General features: G+C 33.9%; 1 protein-coding gene across 3 annotated transcripts in view; it reads left to right on the top strand.

The window, feature by feature from the left end:
* Window positions 1-18,592, top strand: part of adgrb2 (adhesion G protein-coupled receptor B2) — a 384,210-nt gene extending 365,618 nt beyond the window's left edge. For all 3 annotated transcript variants that reach the window (XM_060865674.1, XM_060865676.1, XM_060865673.1), the window contains one exon: window positions 14,673-18,592. In XM_060865674.1, coding sequence (XP_060721657.1) covers window positions 14,673-14,852 — 180 coding nt within the window. In that variant the 3' untranslated portion in view covers window positions 14,853-18,592. The remainder of the gene's footprint in view (window positions 1-14,672) is intronic.
* Window positions 18,593-20,476: the final 1,884 nt, after the last annotated feature.

Genomic DNA, 20,476 nt, shown 5'->3' with positions numbered 1-20,476 from the left:
AGTAGTTTTGTACCTATAACTGTTGTTGTATTAACCATTATTTTCTTATGCATGTCCGAGGAGTTGTACTGTCAACAAACGTATACGTTATATCATTTTAATACACTATTGTTTATGGTATAGTCTATAAATATATATAATATTTATTTCTAGAAAGAAGCAAATTTATCTGCCAATTTAAGGTTAAAGTGTGTAAATATATCTAGTAATACATTTAATCACTGTATATAAGCTATATAATAATATCATAATATAAAATATAATATAATGATACTTGATCATCAGATAAACCAGACAGCGTGTCTAGAATTCAGAATTTTATCTATTAGCTACTGAACCTAAATCATCCAATCAAACTACAAGACTTTCCTACTTTTTACTTATTCTTGCTATATTTACACTGAGAAATCCTAACATTCAGAAATGTTTTTATTAATTTAAAAAGAAGAGGATGATGTTTGGCGTGTTAACACAGCCTCTAACATCAGCCTTGGCTTTTTACACTATTTCGCACAACTTGTGACATTTATAACCTTAAAAACATGTCAAATTAACATCAAAGGTTATCCATCCTACAGAGAGAAATGATGTATGAAAGGAAGCAGAGTTTTTGTTTAAAAAAGGTCTATGTCATTTACAGCTTCAGATGATGCATAAGGAATAAAACATGGTGGGGAATATTGTTATAAAAAAGACTCCACGTCAATATGGTGTAAAATAACACAACATGAAGCAAGGTTTTTATTACCGCAGTGAAGTGTGTTATTTTCTAAATCAGCATATTTTGAAGTTTGTTGTGTGTCCTTACTTAATGCAGATTGAGAGCATGATTGAAAAAAAAGTTTTATTTTTTATTTTTTGCAGTGTACCAAAACTCTGCCAGACATGATGGAGTTTAGGTCCTTCTCGTGATTCATAGTCAAGCTTGTAAATACATTTTTAGGCATAAATGTTATGTTGGCTTTTTTGATTTCTGTAGCTCCACTCAGTCAGACTTATTCGACAGATTTATTACCTCTGCAAAATCCAGTGGTGAATCCTAGTAACATTCAAAAAATAGGAGTAGCATAAAATCAGTCTTCATAGTAATATTTCTAATATTTCTTTGTGAATTAAATGAATTGAAATAGGAATACATGAATTGAAATGGGAATGCATTTTAAACATAAGTTGCATATTTCAGTAAAGCTGCTTTGTGGCATTGTAAAGTGCGTTGATAATAGCGCTATACTAAAAAAATATAATGGAATTAAATTAATAGAATAAAACCAAATAGGAGATTGTGAGGTACTCTTACAGCCTCATTTGTAAATAATAATAATAATAAAAAATTACTGTGTTAAGGTGTGACTTCTAGTTTCCTCAAATTAGAGTCTGAACTCCTGAATGCTGATATCTTACCAGGCTTGGGAGAACGAAGCCAATATAACAGCATGCTATTGATATTACCTGAGACATCCTCCACATCCACTCCAACAATGTGTATTATTATGAGCTGTTTCCACCAGTTCTACTGATGCCAGTGAAGTTTTTGCTGAGATTTGAAATGTACTAGGGAGAATAAACAGTCTAGTTACCACTGGTGGAGTCAAAACAAAACCATCTGTGGAGACAAAACAAGTGGGAAAATGTAAATATCAGGAAAGTGAATTAGCAATAAAAAATACTGTCACAGGATTTAAAACCCACTCAAGTGAAAGTACATTCGAGTTTTAATTGCTTTAAAGTTGTTTTAATTCTAAAACAGATTTTTCTCCCCTGGTTTGACATAAGATACACAATTAGAAAGTTTGTAGTCACACTGAAGATTAATCTCATGACCATCATTTTCATAATCACTGCTCATTCTGTAGACTTCTCCTTACTTTTCCAGTTTCTTACACTGCTATTTTATTCCCTAAAGGGGTTTTATATATCCGCATGTGTATTTAATGAGATGTTTTGTGAGATGTTTAATGCATATAAGGGATAAAAACATAACCTCTCCTATCATTAGCAAAACTGTGTGGTAAACGTGTTCTGATATTTTTATTAATGTGTTGCAGAGGGGCCACAAGGTGCATTTCCCCAATTTGTCCTCTCATTTCCTATCCTTTAGCAGTCGTTGATCTTTCAAACCGAGCGCTCCACGGCATAATCAAGCCATTAATTGAATAATTGATTTGGCTCATTAACACGTTTCTAGATGACACCGCGCCCTCTGTAGTTTGAGCACGTCTCCGTTTTTGGTTCTCACAAATTAGCCGTTAAATTGTGTTTTCTTACTGGCCGCCACATTGGCTGAGCACGGGCTAGCTTAATGAGGAAGCCGAGAGGAAAACTGGACTAAATCACACAAAGAGAGACAAAGAGAACACTGCTAATGTAAAGGCTTGTGCCAATTAAGATGTAAGATGCTTGCACAGAAAAATAGATGTTTACTAAAATCTGCTGCCCCATTGATTTCGTTTTGCAATCCCTTTTAGTTTTCTTATTATACATGCTATTTGTGATTAGACTGACATTCATAAGCCTTTGGGGGCTTTTTTGCCCCCCTGTTTCTCTCTCTCTCTCTCTCTCTCTCTCTCTCTCTCTCTCTCTCTCTCTCTCTCTCTCTCTCTCTCGCCATCTCTAACTTGTGTGCAAAAATTTGGATGAGACAAAAAAGAAGATAAAGAAATGAGGTTTATAGCAAAAAGTTGGTGTTTTCAGTTTCACCACTGTACCTTCATTATCGTTAATCAAATTATTTACAAAGTTTATTTTCAGAAATGATCAAAACATCAAAATTTGGTGTATTTGGAGGTTTATATATCATTTTCTGAGTGTAATATAAGGATCATTTCATAGCTTACACCCAGTCCAACTTCATTTGTATGTTCTCAGCAGAATTAGGATGTTCTCTGTTATAATATTTGTCATTTGGATTTCATCTATTTTAAGTTCATTTCAAAAACCATTAAGCTGTTTTTTAATTAACCTGTTGCCCTTTGTTAGATGTACATACTCGTATTTTATAAGACCTCATCTATTGTCCCTATTTGCATGTGCATCCAGTAATGTGATTTGAAATGTGTTTGAGCTTCTAACTTGGTATCATGATAAAGGTTTGATCTGAAGTGTAGGGTGATGGTCATCATCAGCTTGGTACATGGATTTTGGTGGGACAAAATAATGCCGTATTTATAATGCCGTAGCCTCGGAAAAGGATTTCATAGTTGACTTGTATTAGTGTTCTCTAGATCACAGCCTATATCTGATAGAGCAGGGTTTGTTTGTTTGTTAGGTTTGCAGGAGAAATTAGAATTCATTCCAGTGATTTGTTATTTAACAAGTACAATCACTGCACAGAGCACAAGGCCGCATGATTCCTGCCCCCAATGCATCTCTGTTAGCACTTGCTCCAGTTCCAGTTTTTGAACACTAGCTGCAAAATACTCTATGGAGATAAATGGGGCAGGGAGGATGCTATCCCCTGACCATGCAACATCAGTTGATAACATTACATTGCCTAATATCTTAAGTAGCGACATTTTATAAATCGATAATTTTAGCAATGAATAGCTAATCTAAATTCCCTTATGGATACCATTTCATATTTACATATTTCATGCATAGTCAATTGTGATGGGTTTTTTTTTAGTAGTACTTATACTTATAGTGTTAAATACACTAATAGTCCACTAATAGTACTATTAATGCATGATTTTTGTCTCTCATTAAATGCATTTGTTTTCACACTACATGTCTTTCATCACAGTTTAACAGTAACCAGGCAGACAGCAAACCTGAAGGCATCAAACAAAGAAAAGGTAAAAAAAAAAGAGTAAGAGAGATTCAGAGAGTGTCTGCCATGACCTGCCACTGTAGTTCATTCACTTGTTCTTTTCCTTCACTCCACTCTGCAGTCTCAGTAGTAATACTCGAACAAGCATAGATCTGTAAATGACTCCCTTAGCTCTCTCTCCTGATACATAGAATGCTGCAGTGATTGCTGCTTTTAGCTTTTCTCTGTGATTTTTTTTTTCTGTCAAATATGTTCTTCCTCTGTCTCTTGTGTATTTAGCAATGACCTTTCTTACCTTTGGGTCCAGGAAGAATCCTATAAGTAGCACTAAGCTGTAATCCTATAAGTGACTCATATTTTTGCACTTTTCTTCATATTATTTTGTTGGAGAGCTACAGCTGCTAACAGAGTGCTGAAAGATAATGTGCTGGTTACATACTTTACCAATAAACTTGAAATAATAACTGTTATATATCATTAGTTATCTCTCGGATGCTGCACTTTACTGTAATCAGGTAGTTTTGTTTGTTGGCTAATGTCTAACAGTGTGTTTACATATCCACCAATGTTAGCTGTGACTTATCTAAACAGATAGACTTAGATATACCTAGATATACTTCATGAATACAGAATACAGAAGTTTCTATTACACAACCTGTGTTCTGTGTGTTTTATTAGTTTATGTATTTTTTTTCTTTCTGTCTAAGTCGTTGCTAATGAGCTAGCTAATGGTAGCAGACTAGCAGAAACACCAGGGAGGACAACCTCTCGTTCGGTATAACCGAATATGAAACACAAAAGATGTTTAGGTTAAAAACCACCTCCTGTTACTTACTATCGTACTTACTATCATGAATTCACCAGCTAAACAACTTTACAGTTGGGTAATAATACAAATTGGGTAATGATACAAATTTCAAGACAAGGAAATTTGGCAATAATTCACTAACCAATATACAAATATACAGTATACAAATATATTTTAATATATAAAATACCTTTTAATGAAAAGACCAGATTTCCTGATTTGTTTATTGGTTGCCAGCTTTTGCCTTTCAGCATGCCTAAAGCTGGGCCATAATGGCAACCAGATAGGTGTGTCTTATCAGGTACACAAGCACATATTTTGAGATTGCTTTAAATTCTTGAATTTTTACTTCCTTATTTTTTTCTACTGTTGAGACGGACCAGATGCATAATGTAAAAAAATACCACCTTTGACAATGCATTGACGCAATGGCTTTCTTTGTCCCCAGTTGCAGAATTTATAGAACCAAGGGAAATTGAAAGGAAAAATAGATCTATTTTTATCTCACCATAGGTTGATAAAAGTGGTAGATTCTACTTTGTGTTGTGATGCCTTCTACCATAGGTATGCACAATGTGCCACTCTCTACAGTAAACTGGCTTCCTGCCTGATGATATACAGTATTTGCTGCTAGCTACTATTTATTTACTATATATTCATGTAGCCTGTTATGTAAATGTCATTATATAATCATGATCTATGTTTTGACAGAGCATAATTCTAGTAAACTGTAAATTTGGACAGAAATGATCATAAACTAAGGTAAGACTGCCTAGGATCGTTCTTTCATCGCTACAGTATAGCACTGGTGTGTTTGTACTCAAGCTAATTTGTCATGGTCATAAATTAATGTGCTACACATACTTGGGTGAACTAGAACAATAGGGAGTGTGACAAATTTTAAATCCATTGATACAGTGGGAGTGTTAATTAATTTTAGTCCAAAATTGGAAGAGGTTGAGCATCTCCTGAGATCTCCTCTTAGCACATGCCCTGGGATAAGACAGTTCATTATCTTAGCAACAAACAACTTAGTTGTTGCTACTGAAGGCCATTTCACACAAAAGCATATTTACTGTAAGTCACATGCAAGCTAGTTTATCTAGTGTGATGATCCACACTAGCTGTGAACCAATTATAAAATTGTGCACCTATTCCTTTATCATTGATTCATCCAAATGAATATAAAAATCTAAAATTGTTGTGTTAAATAACAAATATCTTTATTTATAAGACAGCACAACCAATGCTGTTAAAATGCCATAGGTATTATCAGGCAATTAAGCACTTCACACAGAGTGAGGAATTCTCTTCTAAATTTCTGCTGCATTTTGTACCTTTTCTCTCGCATGACCTTCTTCTTCTCAAAATGATCAAAAGTGCCAATAAATCTACATATTCACACATAAATAAAAGTGTGAATGTGTGATTGTTTATCGCTGTTGGAGCTGGTGTGAAGCAGAGGACATACAGTAAAGTACTCTAGCACTTGAGTTTAATTTTCCCTTGTGAATCCTGCCATTCTGTCTATTTGCATCATTTACCTTTTTGTGTGTTTTTCATTAAGGCCTTTTGAATCCTGCATTAGTCTGACATCGGCATATTTAACCCTTTTAGTTGCTGATTGTCGATTTTGGTCTTTTGACATTCAAAACCATGCACAGAAACATTATTACACTACCACTAAAATACTGATATTAAAGTTGATCATAATGATTTGATTACATAATGCTGCATCACACTTAACTATTTAATGACATCTACTGGTGTGCCACATTGAGTAAATGGTCATGAAGATACAATGCTGTGATTTTACTGCTTGTTTTTGTAACAAAAACTTTTGATTATTGAATCAGGAATCATTTAACTATTATTGGCACGTTCAAATTTGTTATACAAAACATAAAAATAACCATCATTATCCAGATATTATAAACTGCAGTAATAAGTATAAACATTATATATTTTTTTATATATTTTATATAATATTTATATTAACTAAAAGGAGGCTACAGGATTATATGCACTGAAAACTTTATGAAGAATGCCTGTACGTGTGTAAATCGTATGCCATTATGACTGAATCTAGTCAGCAAATCACATACTGTAGCAGTAACACATTGCTTGAAATCATGCAGATACTGGTGAAAAGCTTCAGTTAATGTTCATATCAGATATCAGAACTGGAGAAAAATGATTTTTTTTGGTGCCTGATGGACTGGTTTATGAAACTTCTCATCCATTTGGATTTCTAAACACAACAGTCTTTAGTTTTAAATGGAAATCAAACCTCCAGTGAAGAAACATCCAAGAATGGTTCAATCTGACAGGAAGTCTGTGGTAACTCAAATAATCACTCTGAATGACAGCAGAAACTCAGCATGCACTGCATGTCGAACCTTGAAGCGGATGGTCTACAAGAGCAGAAGACAACATGGGGTTTACTTCTGTCAGCCAAGAAAGCTACAGTTGGCACACTTTCACCAAAACTGTACACAGTGTAGCCTCTGATTCTTGTTCTTGACTGAAAATAATAAGTTTTATCTATAAATATATAAAAATACATATCAAACAACATATTCATCACAAATAAAGTATCCTAAATTTAGCCAAAGCTATGTAATGTAACGGTCATGGCTACAAGCTAACCATAGTTATTAAAAAGTTACAGGACAAAACTTAAATAACTTTAATAAATCTACTCTATCGCAAATCACAAACTAATATCAATCTTACCTTATATCACAAATAAACAAAACTTAAATTTTCTAATATAAACACATCTAAGAAGTCGGTGACAAGCGTCAAACTTCCAACCTCAGTGCTGCAAAACTAGCATGCTAACCACTGTGTGACAAAGTGGCTTATTATTGATCTGTGAAGTAGATTATATTTCTAAGCATATATATGTTCAATATTACTAATTGTTACTATGTCAAAATAATGCAATTGAAATTCAATTCAAATGCATGTTAGATCATATTGAAATATTGAGGCCTGCAGGTTCAAGGCTTTCACTCCCTGAGATGCCCCAAGTTCTTGTTCATAAGCATCTACAAATTGAAAATGTCCGATAAGTCGATTTCTATTCTGCTGGCAAAAGGGAACACCAGTGTACTGGTAAAAGGGTTAAATAAAGTACACTCTGGATATTTCCTGGTCCTTTCCTGTGCACCCATTTTTCAGTATCAAGAGCATTAACCATGTCAGAATATGATTCCCTGTGATATCTGTTTAATTCTTAAACAGCTCTTAATGGTGCACAAGCACAAAATAGATTTACATGAGAAAAAAAAAAGAAGAAAAACCTCACACTGTGCATTAGCATTTTGATAAGTCAAGAGGTATTTAATCAAACAATCCTGAGCTGAGCTCTTTGAATACAATTCCATGCTTCCTCACGAGTAGCGTTGCATGAATAAGATTGAAAAGGAATCATATCACTAAAACAAACTGTACTACTTTTCAAAACTTCCGTGCAGAACACGTGACACGCTGAAAAGCAAAACCATTCCGCTGCTATTCTGCTGGCTGCATTTAAATGTATAGCATTTTTGGCAGGTGAGTTTATTCTAATAAATATCTAGTCATTAAATACATTGATACTGGTTCATTAGGTCACAGACTAAGAGTACTATCAGTCTAAGACTCTGTTGGGAGGAAATACACAAGAAAAGAAAAGCATACCGGCAAGGTTTGTTTGCTAGATTAAAAATTTCAGAAAGAGATATTTTTCCGAAAGATATTTTGTCAGAAGTTAATGCTCAAAATGTTATGTTCATCAGTATGTTGCCATCACATTACACTGAAAAGCAATGATTGTTCAGTGACAGCACTCAGAAAAGATCTTTTTTTTTTTAGAAGATGAGACTTTCAGGAGACTTTACCATTCATTTAACTGAAAACGTTGTATTTTTATGGGTTTATTGTTTTCACATTCCTGCTAAATTGATTGTTGAACCATTTATCAATGTTTTTCCAATTATTACTAAAACTACATAGAGCTCTGAGCAGGAACCAGAGCTTTCAGTAAGGTTTAGATTCAGGATCAACATTTATTAGTAAAAGTTCCTCCTGTATTTTAAGATATTTTAAGTATCATTTTGTGATTGTGCTTATGCTGCTGTTCTCCTTTTGGTTCCTCTCACACAGTGCATGTGTAAGCAGGTATTTTATTTTAGTGTTGTGCGTCTAACATATGTGGGTGTGTGTTTTGCCACAGTGTATATTTACAGATCACATTGCACAAGCAGCAGACATCTTAAAGCAAGGGTGTGTGTGGTATACAGGAAGTACACCTTTTGCATCCAAGGGGCACTGAATCATATGCACACATATTAGACTACGATACTCCTCTAACTACTCTGGATTTTTTTATAGTCATATTTGTTTGTTTGTAATTAAAATTAGAATTAATTACAGTATACATCTTTTGTTCAATGTGGACCTGGAAAGAAGTAAGGGAACAAATAAGAAGATAGGGACAATTCAAGCTCACTTCAGGATCTGGATTACAAAATAATTAGAAAATCTTACATACCAGAAAATATACCTTCGTTGGATATCCATAGGGTGAGATCAAGGTCAAGAGGTAATGACTATGTGGCAAGCCAAGAGAAAACTCAAAAGGAAACAACGATAGTTAGTAACCTAACCTCCTTTTATTCTCCCATTAAATTTAATCAAATTATAGAATAAACAGAATAGAATACAGGCCTTTATTTTTGTCACATATACATTACAGCACAGTGAAATTCTAGCTTCCCATATCCAAACTTTAAAGGTTAGGGTCAAAGTGCAGAGTCAGCCATGATACAGCATCCCTAGAGCAGACAGTGTTAAGGGCCCAACAGTGACAGCTTGGCAGTGCTGGGATTTGAACTCCAATCCACAACCAGGAGCCTTAAACACTTGAGCCACCACTGACAGGCTGTTTATTTATTTCTAGACAAGTAGAAGAGAAAATGACTAAATAATCAACCAGATTTTCAAAGGAACATTGCAGTGAAGGTTTTTTCTTTTCATTTGTGGTCATTATTTTTTTATTTCTGTATTTATTTATTGCATGTCACAAATGCAATCACTAAAGTGTATTGTACGTCTCATTATTTCTCTAGACTATTTTTAGCCTGGTTTCCATTCAAGCATTAAATATCAATAGGAAAAACTATTTAAATTACCAGTCAAACAACCTATAAAAATTATTACGGTAACTAAAACGCATTTTCCACCATTTTAAATGAACCTGTTTCTAATATGTTTCTGTTTTATTTATAAAATTATTATATTATATTATATTATATTATATTATATTATATTATATTATATTATATTATATTATATTATATTATAATTAATATAAAAAATAAAATTCTTTCCAGCATCCTGCTATTCCAGTCTGTTGTTATAGGTTATATCACTCTCATCCCAGAAATCATCTCGGGAGCACTTAAAAATTTGCATGTTATTCTGTTTTTTGCCACAAGGGACAGCCGATTCATTAAACTACAGGTTTTAACAATGACAAGATTTGTAGCTAGATTTTCTGCTTTTTGCCTCAGTGCTAGTGTTAGTGCAATGCCACTGTTACTGTATTAATACAGCAGTGATTAATAGTGTACTTTAGTGATTTTATGTATGTGCATGCTTTAGGCTCTGGATTCCTTTTCCTTTCATTTTCTGGTTTTGAATGAGTTCAAGCCAAATTGTAGTCGGTAGTCTGGTATTGATCAGTGTAATAGCTGTTATTATTAAGTAGCCCTACTTGTATAAAATGCATACATTTGGTTTGCAGGAACAGATTTCTATCTGTATAAACTACGTATATAGCTAAAGACTGTTCCTGTAAGAAATATAGACACTGCATCAGTCATTGATAGGAATGAGAGGCAGAAATGGCTGAAATTCAGCTACGTTTTGACAGTTTGTAATTACACCTTGTATTATAAGTGCTAGCTTACTATGGGTAATATTAGGTATTTTTTGGACAATTAGCTTCCAATTTTTCAGCAATAACTAACAGGGATTTTAAAGTCTGAATGATTGACCAGTCAGATCAGGATGTTGTGATATTGAATATGAATAAATTTATATTTAAAAAGGGTCAGAATGATGCAGGATATTGTTTTAGCTATGCTACATGACACATTGAGAATTTATTTATTTATTTATTTATTTATTTATTTATTTATTCGTTTACATCTTATGTTTCAGGGCTTTTATAAATAATGGAATAATGTCTGCAGAAAAATACATTGTCTAAATAGTATTGGATTCAGTGGACTTTTTGATGGTGATAATGAGAATGACCCATAGTACAGGAAAGTCCAAGTGAGCTTGTGTATTTGATATTTCCTCCATTCAATGCTTTCTCTATGCAGTGTATGGGTTGTCTCTATGGGTTGTGTACACTGAACATGGTGTTCACTCAGTGTACTGCAAGGAATCAGCACCAGGTCTGTGCTTTTATAGTCTACACTGTACTATGCCTTCTTTTTGTTTTTTTGTTTTTTTTACGGACTGAGCAAGAGAGAAGAGGGAGCAAGTGTGTGTGTGTGTGTGTGTGTGAGAGAGAGAGAGAGAGAGAGAGAGAGAGAGAGAGAGAGCGAGAGAGAGACAAGAATCCATACCCCTACATCATTGTAAAAAGAGACCCTGCCAGTGACTGTGATACCCCATTTTTTTCTCTTCCCTCCTTTTTCTTGCAACAGAGGGAAAAGTGACGAAGCATTTTATCTGCCAGTGGTGAAAAGAACTTAGAGAGTGTAAATAGTGGAAGGGAACTGACAGGGAGAGATAGGCAGGAAAAGATACTAAGGATATACAGTAGTTGGGAATCATTGTGAAGCACTGAAAGAGAGAGAGAGAGAGAGAGAGAGAGAGAGGGAGAGAGAGAGAGAGAGAGAGAGAGAGAGAGAGAGAGAGAGGGAGGCAGCTATCTCAAGCAGAGTAATCATGTTAGCATGCTTCCAGGAATAAAGTTTGGTTATATTTTAATCCAATATTTGCAGCTCTTCAGCAGTACAAAATATTTCTTCTCCAATATTTAATGTGCAAATTGTCTACAGGATCATAGCTTTTGCATTCATTTTGCCAACTGTTATTGTGTTACGTTAGAGGAATGGCAATAAGGTTGCTGTCACCCCCTTGTGGTTAGACAGTAGGGCAGTACAGAGGTGTGGGGGCTGCAGAAACCAATTTATTTTTATAATATTTTACCAAGTAAAAAGCGTAGCCACATAACCTTTAATACCCCTGGCTAGAATACCATATTCATGTCTTTTGTGGTTTGCATGAAAAACAATGTTTATTTTCTTACAAACTAGATCACACTGAATCGGTAACATTGGTATCTAATCCTAATATCGTTACCTGATGTAGTGTTACTAGTGATATATCTATCTATCACTAGTAAACCCGATGGATGACGGATTTCTATGCAAAATTTCCCATTTCTACTTACATTTATACATTAAAGACAGATAAATATACTCATGTACATTTATTATATGTGACATATTATTGTAGGTAAAGTGTTTATCATAGGTGAAGGATTTAATGTATCTTATTGTCCTTCTTACTTGTCTTGTTAAGTTATATTTATATTTTATTGTATCTTAATGCAAAATTTATATCAATATTTTTGTCTGTATCTGTTTAGCACTAAAATTTTCATTTTAGATTTCAACTCGAACTGGTGAAGCTTAATATAGAAGGACATGTTTTTGTTGCTGTTGTTGTTCTTGTTGTTTTACAGTCAAACCAAATCACATCTTAAAATGCTTCTGTGACTATATGAGGTGAAACCAACTCATTGGCATGGGTGATGTTGGTGTAAATCACAACAGATATAAAAAGTTTACACACCCATGTTAAATGGCAGGTTTATTTGTGGTAAAAACATTAAAAAAAAAATTAACAATAATAATTAATTGTCTTATTAATTAATAAAACTTTTTCCACCTTCAAGGTGAAATTACAAGTGGAAAAATAATCAGAAACTGTTTAATAAAAATAGACAAAACAAAAAATTACAATAACCTAGTTGCAGAAGAGTGTTCACCACTAAACTATTACTTTGTTGAAGTACCTTTTGATTTTATTACACCACTCGTTCTTTTTGGGTCTATAAGTGTCTATCAGCATGACTCATCTGAACTTGCAAAAACATTCTAGATCTTTCTACATTCATCAAGCCACAAAGGTATCTTCTGTGCACAACGAGTGAATGTTCACTAGCAATGACCATGGCAAATGTAACACGTTATATTAAAATGTTATGTAATATAGATTGCATTTATTGTAATTATTCTCTGTTATGTTAAAATCCAAAAGGTTGAGTCCAACAAACTGAATCAGTTAGAAAAAATTTAGTTATAGATCATACAGTAAATCCTTTAGTTTGTGCAGATGACAAGAGTTTAAATTTGTGTTAGTAGCACGCATACATTGCTGTTGTAATTCACTAAGGTGTACATGTTCACAAATACTGGTCTGGTGAATACATCTATGTCTGATTCATGAAACTGTCATACAGCGTCAAAATGAGCAACGATTTCAGCCGCAAGCTCTCCCACTACTCACATTTACATGTCATATGCATATTCCATGCACCAATTTACCCTCATATACATCTAATTTACACAAAACACCTACCCTAATTTATGCAATAGTGGTCCTTCAAAAAAAAAAACAATCATCAGTCTAAACACGTAAACGGAAAACCCAAAAAAAAGGCTGCGCTTTAATTCTGACTTTACAAAAAAAACTGTTTTCTATAGTAATACAATCTCTATTATATATTATATTATTAGATATTAAATGTCTGACTGAATTATTTTCTGTAATAGCTGAGTTATGCTTAAGTTTCTAGTTTTGTCTAAGGTCTTTGTCTGAATTTTCCCCTTTATGATCAAATTTGATCATTGACAGCTGTAATGCATAAGGGCCAAAATTACTATTTTACATAAGGGCTTCTAAAATGACAATGATTTGTTATGGGTTAAATATATTGGTTATTTATAATATTGAATTTAACCCTCCAACCTAGACACTACCGTTGCCAGGGTTACAACAAATTGGACCTGTTTTGGAAGCAGTTTCCAGGAGAAAAATCAAGTCTGGTGGTAGTGGGTCTTGTGGGTTGGTTTTACAAACAGTCAGTGGTTGCCAAGATCTTATTAAAGTATATAATATAAAAAAAGAACTATTCAAATATTTTGCAAATAGCAAAACAAAAGGAAAATACTAGGGCAGAGACCATACTTACGATGTTCAGATCCCTTTCGGTTAGGAGATATACTACAAAATTTGTGTTGATAAGGGATTTTGGAGTGGATAATGGTTGTAATTGGCGACGATAGAAAGTTGTATTGCATATACTGTGAAGGAATTATGTACTGTATTGAACTCATAAAGACATATATACAAAAGACATAGAGACATCTAGAGTTGTACCAGCTCCAGTTCGACTCTGCTCCTCGAAGTATTCGGACATTCTAAGAGGCGATGCCAACATGTGGTCTTTCTCCTAATAAATACTCAATTTTCAAACTGTATATTTATAAACACACCCCCCAGTGTCAAACAAATGAGGATGAGGTTCACTTTTGAGTCTGATTCCCCTGAAAGTTCTGAAAGTTTTTTCCTCTTCCATCTAAGGGAGTTTTTCCTCACCACAGTCGCCTCAGTCACATCAGTTTTGTTCATCGGAGATGAATACAAACACATTTAAATATAAGTCTAATATTAATTAGTGCTAAAGTGCTATAAAGTGCTATACAAATTGTGTATAAAGTGCTATACAAATAAAATGAAATTGAATTGAATTGAAAACACACATCAGATCACATAAAGACTGGAAAAAATAAATGAATACATAAAGCTCTCAATATTGGTTAAATGTTTGAACTAGTTTGAGGTTATTTAAGTGTGTGTTGATTTGGAGTTAGGCTAGAAATTTTCCTGAGGTCTGGCATCCCTGCTAATGATGCAGAATATATCGGTGCTGCCTAAATACTGCTGTAGTTAGAAAATGCATGGGTCCTTTTCTAATGAATGTTTTTTTTTATTTGTATACATGTGTATGTTAACACACAGGACAAGGCCATAGCAGATGAACAGCAATCCTGGGACAGCTTTAAGACAATGACAACTGTGCCATCATCCAGCTCTGGCGGAAAAAAAAAGGATCGAGTAGAGCTACACAGTAAAGCCTGGGACGCTTCCTCTGCAAACACTCCCGACACATCCGAGGGAGACTTCCAGACTGAAGTGTGAGGAAACACACACACAAGAAGGACACACACATAACTGGAATGAGATTTACCAAAAGGAGAATCTATAAAAGGATTATACATTTGTTTACGAGAATAGACCATTTAAAAAAAATACAAATAAAAAAGACTTCTATATTTTCTCATGGACACTTTCAGTGAATGAAAATGGGGCTCGGAGAGTATATGGGAGAATTTTTAACAAACTGTTTCTGAAATGTCTTGATTTTACTCTGGAAAGGATTGTCTTTCACACATTTGGAAATTTGGAAAAAAAAATATTTCTGCACCATCCTTTTTATAGAGATAAAAAAAAAAAAATACCCCGTACACATTTTTCGCACACATGATCGCCACCGTAGGGTTTTGTTCCACCCTTATTTCCTGTCTTTCCTAATAAATGACTCTCTCTGTTTTTGGGGGAAGGGTAAGGTTTAACACGATTCATTAATAGGATCAAAGATCAAACCTCTTATGAATTTGTCGTTTTTTTATTTCCAGTTTCCCTACATTGTTTAATTCGTTTGCTTAAAAAGTGGAAGATTGGAAAAAAGAAAAAAAAAAAAAAAAGATTTCTGTGCAAGTATGGTTTATTCCTTCTGTGTGACTGTGTGGATGTTTTTTCCCCTATGTTCCATTTTTTTTAAATTTATAGCAATCATATATTGTGTGTTACTCTAAGTCGATTGCATAACAAAAGATTAATAATCATGGGGAAAAGATATATAGTTTCAATTTATCCTCCCTTCTGTTCATCTCATCTGAAAACACTCATGAAGATCCCATTTCTGCTAGATAAAATGCAGCCAGACTGCAGTATCTCTCTCTGCTCTGTAGTATCATTCACCAACTGCTTGAAGTGCTTATTGATTCTGCGTTGATTCAGTGGCTGCTATCCACTTAAAATGGAGGAAAATAAAGTCTGTTGCCAGTGACCCTAAACTATCTGTTAGCGCAAAGTCCATTTGTAATAGAGGCTCAATAACAGAATTTGTAAAAGGCTAAGCTATGCCATAACAGCAGAGCCTACATCAGCAGGGCTGGGAGAGATTTACAGTGTACCTTCTTCTCTGTAGTGAAGTCATGCTAAAGTCATATGAAAAGCAGGACGTTCAGACCTTAACCCTTATAAAAAAAGAAATAATATCAGTAATTCAGTGATCGATGTGATCAAGTATGTCGGTTGCTTAGGCAGTTAGAAATAAAGGTACGGAACCGCGCTTTTTCTTGTTGCTAGGAAAATAAAGTACCTCAATACCTCTATACAATGAGCCTTAAGGACAGCTGATGTATCTTTAAGACTTTATACAACATTCATATTCCCAGGAAAATGTTACATAGCCTGCTAAAGGTATAAAAGATCTCATCTTAGTGGTAGCACACCAGTGACACAAAAAAGTACAGTCTGGAAGCTTTATTTCTGCAAGGTTAAAAAAAAACAAATGCCTGTCTGGAAGAAGTCTAATTTGGTCCACAACGGTGACAGAAAATGTTCCATATTTCTGGTAATCTCCATGTTATTTTAGTTAAAGTGGCTAAATATAATAAATAAAACATATAAATATAAATATATGTTGATTAAATATAAATCAACAGATAAAAGGATACAGAATTAAAATTTTACCAACATTTGAGATTGTTGACTTTATACAGAAGGCTTTTTGGTTGTGCTCCCCTTGTTAATAAGGTTAACTCTTTTTAAAGATAAGTTTGTGCGGCAGTCTGGGAAAAAAATCTACTTTGTCAGACATCTTATTAAAACAATGTGGAAACTGCTTTTGTTTTTCTTTTTTACTTTAAAAACTAACTTTAGCCGTCTGCCTCCAGAGATCGAACAAACACAGCTGTGAAAAACAGTTTGGCTGACAAAAATGTCCAAAACCTTGTTAGTTAATCGTGATTTCCTCCGTTTGATCACAATTTTTTTTATAGTTATATACAGTGGTGAAGTGGACACCAAATGTCACCTTATCATCTGCATCATCATCATCATCATCATCATCATCATCATCATCATCATCATCAGTCTCATCATCAGTATAAAGAAGAGCACTTAAACACTGTACAGGTGACCATGGACCATGTTTTAAAATCTCCTCATAAATGAATAATAATAAATTTAGCCAACATAATTGTGAAAAGTCAAGAAACAATGAAATGAGATTTGGGTTTAAATGCTGTGAGTAATTTTTACCTCAGGTGTTAAAAGTCATAAAATCACCCGTAAAAGTCTTTAGCAATTTTGTTGTTTTTGAATTAGTATATTAGGTTATAAATGTAGTAGTAGACAGAATATTGGGATACACACAATTTAAAAGGCTTTGCAATTTAGATGTGAAGAGAATCATTTTTAATTTTAAAGAAGTGGTGTGAAGGGTTTTCCCAGACCGCCACACATTCCAGCACTTTAAACGCAATGGCTCAGTATTTGGCTCAATGTTGCATGCACTAGTAGAGTTGTTATTACTAAAAATTAAGGCATAATTGTGGATGTCATACTCTAATACACTTTAGTACTTTTGACAAGCCACAAAGTCACAAAGTGACCCCAAGAACCCCATGTAGAGAATATTCACTTACTAAAAATGTAGAATTTGTTTTTTCCCAAATCTTACAAACAACACAAACAACTCATGTAATTTTTAATCTAACTCTAACTTTTTTTTTTTTTATCTTAAAAATGCTTATGCTAACACCGCAGCTCTGAAGGCTCAGGTTTAATTCTGAACTGAGAATAGAGGTCATTTTTGTTTCCTCCTTCCCACTGCAACTCATACCAATTAGACCAGTTGTGTAGGCTGATGTAACCGCACACAGAGGCTCGGGGAGAGAGGGAGATAATTACCTTTGGGGCTGACAATTTGTCCTGACATTTTCCCGCTCGGTGCAACAACCATCTGCTCAAAGATCCCTGAAGTCACTACATCATATAGCCACAGACCACAATACAAGAGCGTGCCATTGTGACCTTAAGAACTCATCTGCAGTAATAGAGAACATGTCACAGGAAATCACCCTTTTCCCTCCACTGTGATTAAAAGTGCTTTCCTCTACAATTTGCAGACGGGGTGAAGCGATCATTTTACTCAGCCTCCGTTGAACTAACGTTCAAGCCGAACATTGCACAAGTTTTTGACAAGTGAGAGCACTTAGCTAGCATTAGCATTGCTTTGAATTATAAGAGCATCAGGTAAGTACGTTTCACACATGCGTGCACTTTTGTTTCTTTTGCATTTTAACACACTCTCTCCTTTTCACTAACAGTGCCTATCTTTTTGCCTTTTCAGTTTCTTTCTTGCCATTTTGGTTTTTATTTATAAAACCGCATGCGCCTTTAATTATTGTTTATGATGTTTATGTTTTTTATTTAGTTTTGCTAAAATCGACCATACATGAAACCAAACCAATTTTTTTCAGATTCGGATTCTAGCCCTCAAAACTGTATTCTCAACCACTTTAACCCAGACTGCCCCTATCTTATATATACACTTATTTATTGATCTATTGAAAAAAAAACACCAACAACAAACTTGAGAATTGCCTTACAGTACATTTTATTTTATTGAAATACGTATTTGCATATGCGTGCTGTGACATGTATGATTGACATGAGTCTGCAAACAAAAGCTAAAACAAAATAGCCCAACATGACGTTAAATATATATATATAAATTTATATACATGTGACCTTTTCCCCCCTCATTGTACATCATTTGAACCCGAGGCTTCTTCCAGAACCAGCAATTTTCCCCAGAGCTACAGATAGCTGTCAAAGAAAGATCCCTCTGCCCCATTTCTGTTTTTTTTTTTTTTATACACACAAGATTGTACAAAGTAGTCCTTTACTGTTTTCATAGAGTGTCTTTTTATATGAAAATAAATTTTCAATCTGATGTATCAGCGTCTGCTTATATTTTTCTCATGATAATAACACAGATATTGTGTAAAAACCACTACAAGCACAAACTACATTTCCTTCTTTGCCTATTGTTTTCTAATCTCCTACTTTCTTCTATCCTTGGAGTGCAGAAGGTGATTTAAACCAGTGAGTCCCTCATAGTCACAATTCATTTCATCTGCACAATGATTACATGTTAAGCAAATTCAGCTTTTCCTTTATGCGACTTTCCTCCCGTGATTAATTGACATAACCCACTTTTTGCTTTATTTTTCAGCCAGCTAACACGCGACCACAACACGCTACAGTCAGCAAATGAATAAGTATTCTGACTTGTCCAAAGCTATAAAAAGCAGAATATTAAGAACATCCATAACAGTGATCCGAAAGGACAGAGTGCCGACGTCTTCCCAATTAAAGAGCTGTATGAGGCAGCTTTGAGATGTCATTTGCACACGTGCCGAAGTGTTTGTGTGGGTGTGTGTGTGTATTTAGAGAATAATAGTAACATCAGTGTGTGGATTTTGTGCATAAGACAGTATAGCAGCTAAATTAAACACCACATTTCTAAAGGAAATTCCAAAATAAAAAAAATCTGTTTAAATCTAATCAAATTAAATTTTAAAGCAAATCTGTCCACATGTGTCTCACTAAAATCTTATAAAAAGTGTAAATAGTTGAGAACATTTATATGGTTCGATGTGATGTTTGTACCCTTACAGTATGTATAGCTTCATTTACTGTATACAACACACAACAAAGTGGCATTTCCTTGTAATAATTTTTCTGAATTTTAAATAGGATCAGTTTGAAGAGGCGTATCTGGAACACACACACACAACAAATACATGATCCCAAACTCACTCACTCACACTCATTTTCTACCGCTTATCCGAACTACCTTGGGTCATGGGGAGCCTGTACCTATCTCAGGCGTCATCGGGCATCAAGGCAGGATACACCCTGGACAGAGTATGATCCCAAACTGTGTGTGTTCAATTTGTTTCACTACACTCAAGGCAAAAAAGTTATTTAACATTTATCCAGTTAAAGAAATAAGTGGTGTCTGAATTTAACCAAGAAATCAATTCACTTTTGTTTGCTTTGATTTGATTTTTCACATAATGCCTGGTTAGTTATTAGATGTTAATAGATATTAATTAGACTTTTTTAATTCAGCATATATATATATATATATATATATATATATATATATATATATATATATATATATATATATATATATATATATATATATATATGTATGTGTGTGTGTGTGTGTGTGTGTGTGTGTGTGTGTGTGTAATATACATTTTGTCTACATATATATATATATATATATATATATATATATATATATATATATATATATATATATATATATATATATATGTATATATATGTGTAGACAAAATGTATATTACATATACATTAGTGTAACTGATAGATTGTGTGGTAATGTCAAAATAACAGCATAACAGCATATTAAAATAAGATAAATGAATGAACTAACAATGTAGTGAATTGAGGTGACAGGATATTAAGCTTATTAAGTTGGATTTATTTCAACTCTGTTCCACAGCTTTACGTTTTTCTTTACTTTTAAGATTTGGATGCATTTATTCTATATGTGTTTGATTTTAATGATCAAACTGACAATGGCATCTGAGAGATTATTAGCATCATTTTGCCTTATCTGAAGGTAAAATTGGACAATTATCATGTGCCAT

The sequence above is a fragment of the Tachysurus vachellii genome, chromosome 3 (assembly GCF_030014155.1).
Source record: "Tachysurus vachellii isolate PV-2020 chromosome 3, HZAU_Pvac_v1, whole genome shotgun sequence".
Taxonomy (NCBI): Eukaryota; Metazoa; Chordata; class Actinopteri; order Siluriformes; family Bagridae; genus Tachysurus; species Tachysurus vachellii.
This window is presented reverse-complemented; position numbering and strand designations above follow the sequence as displayed.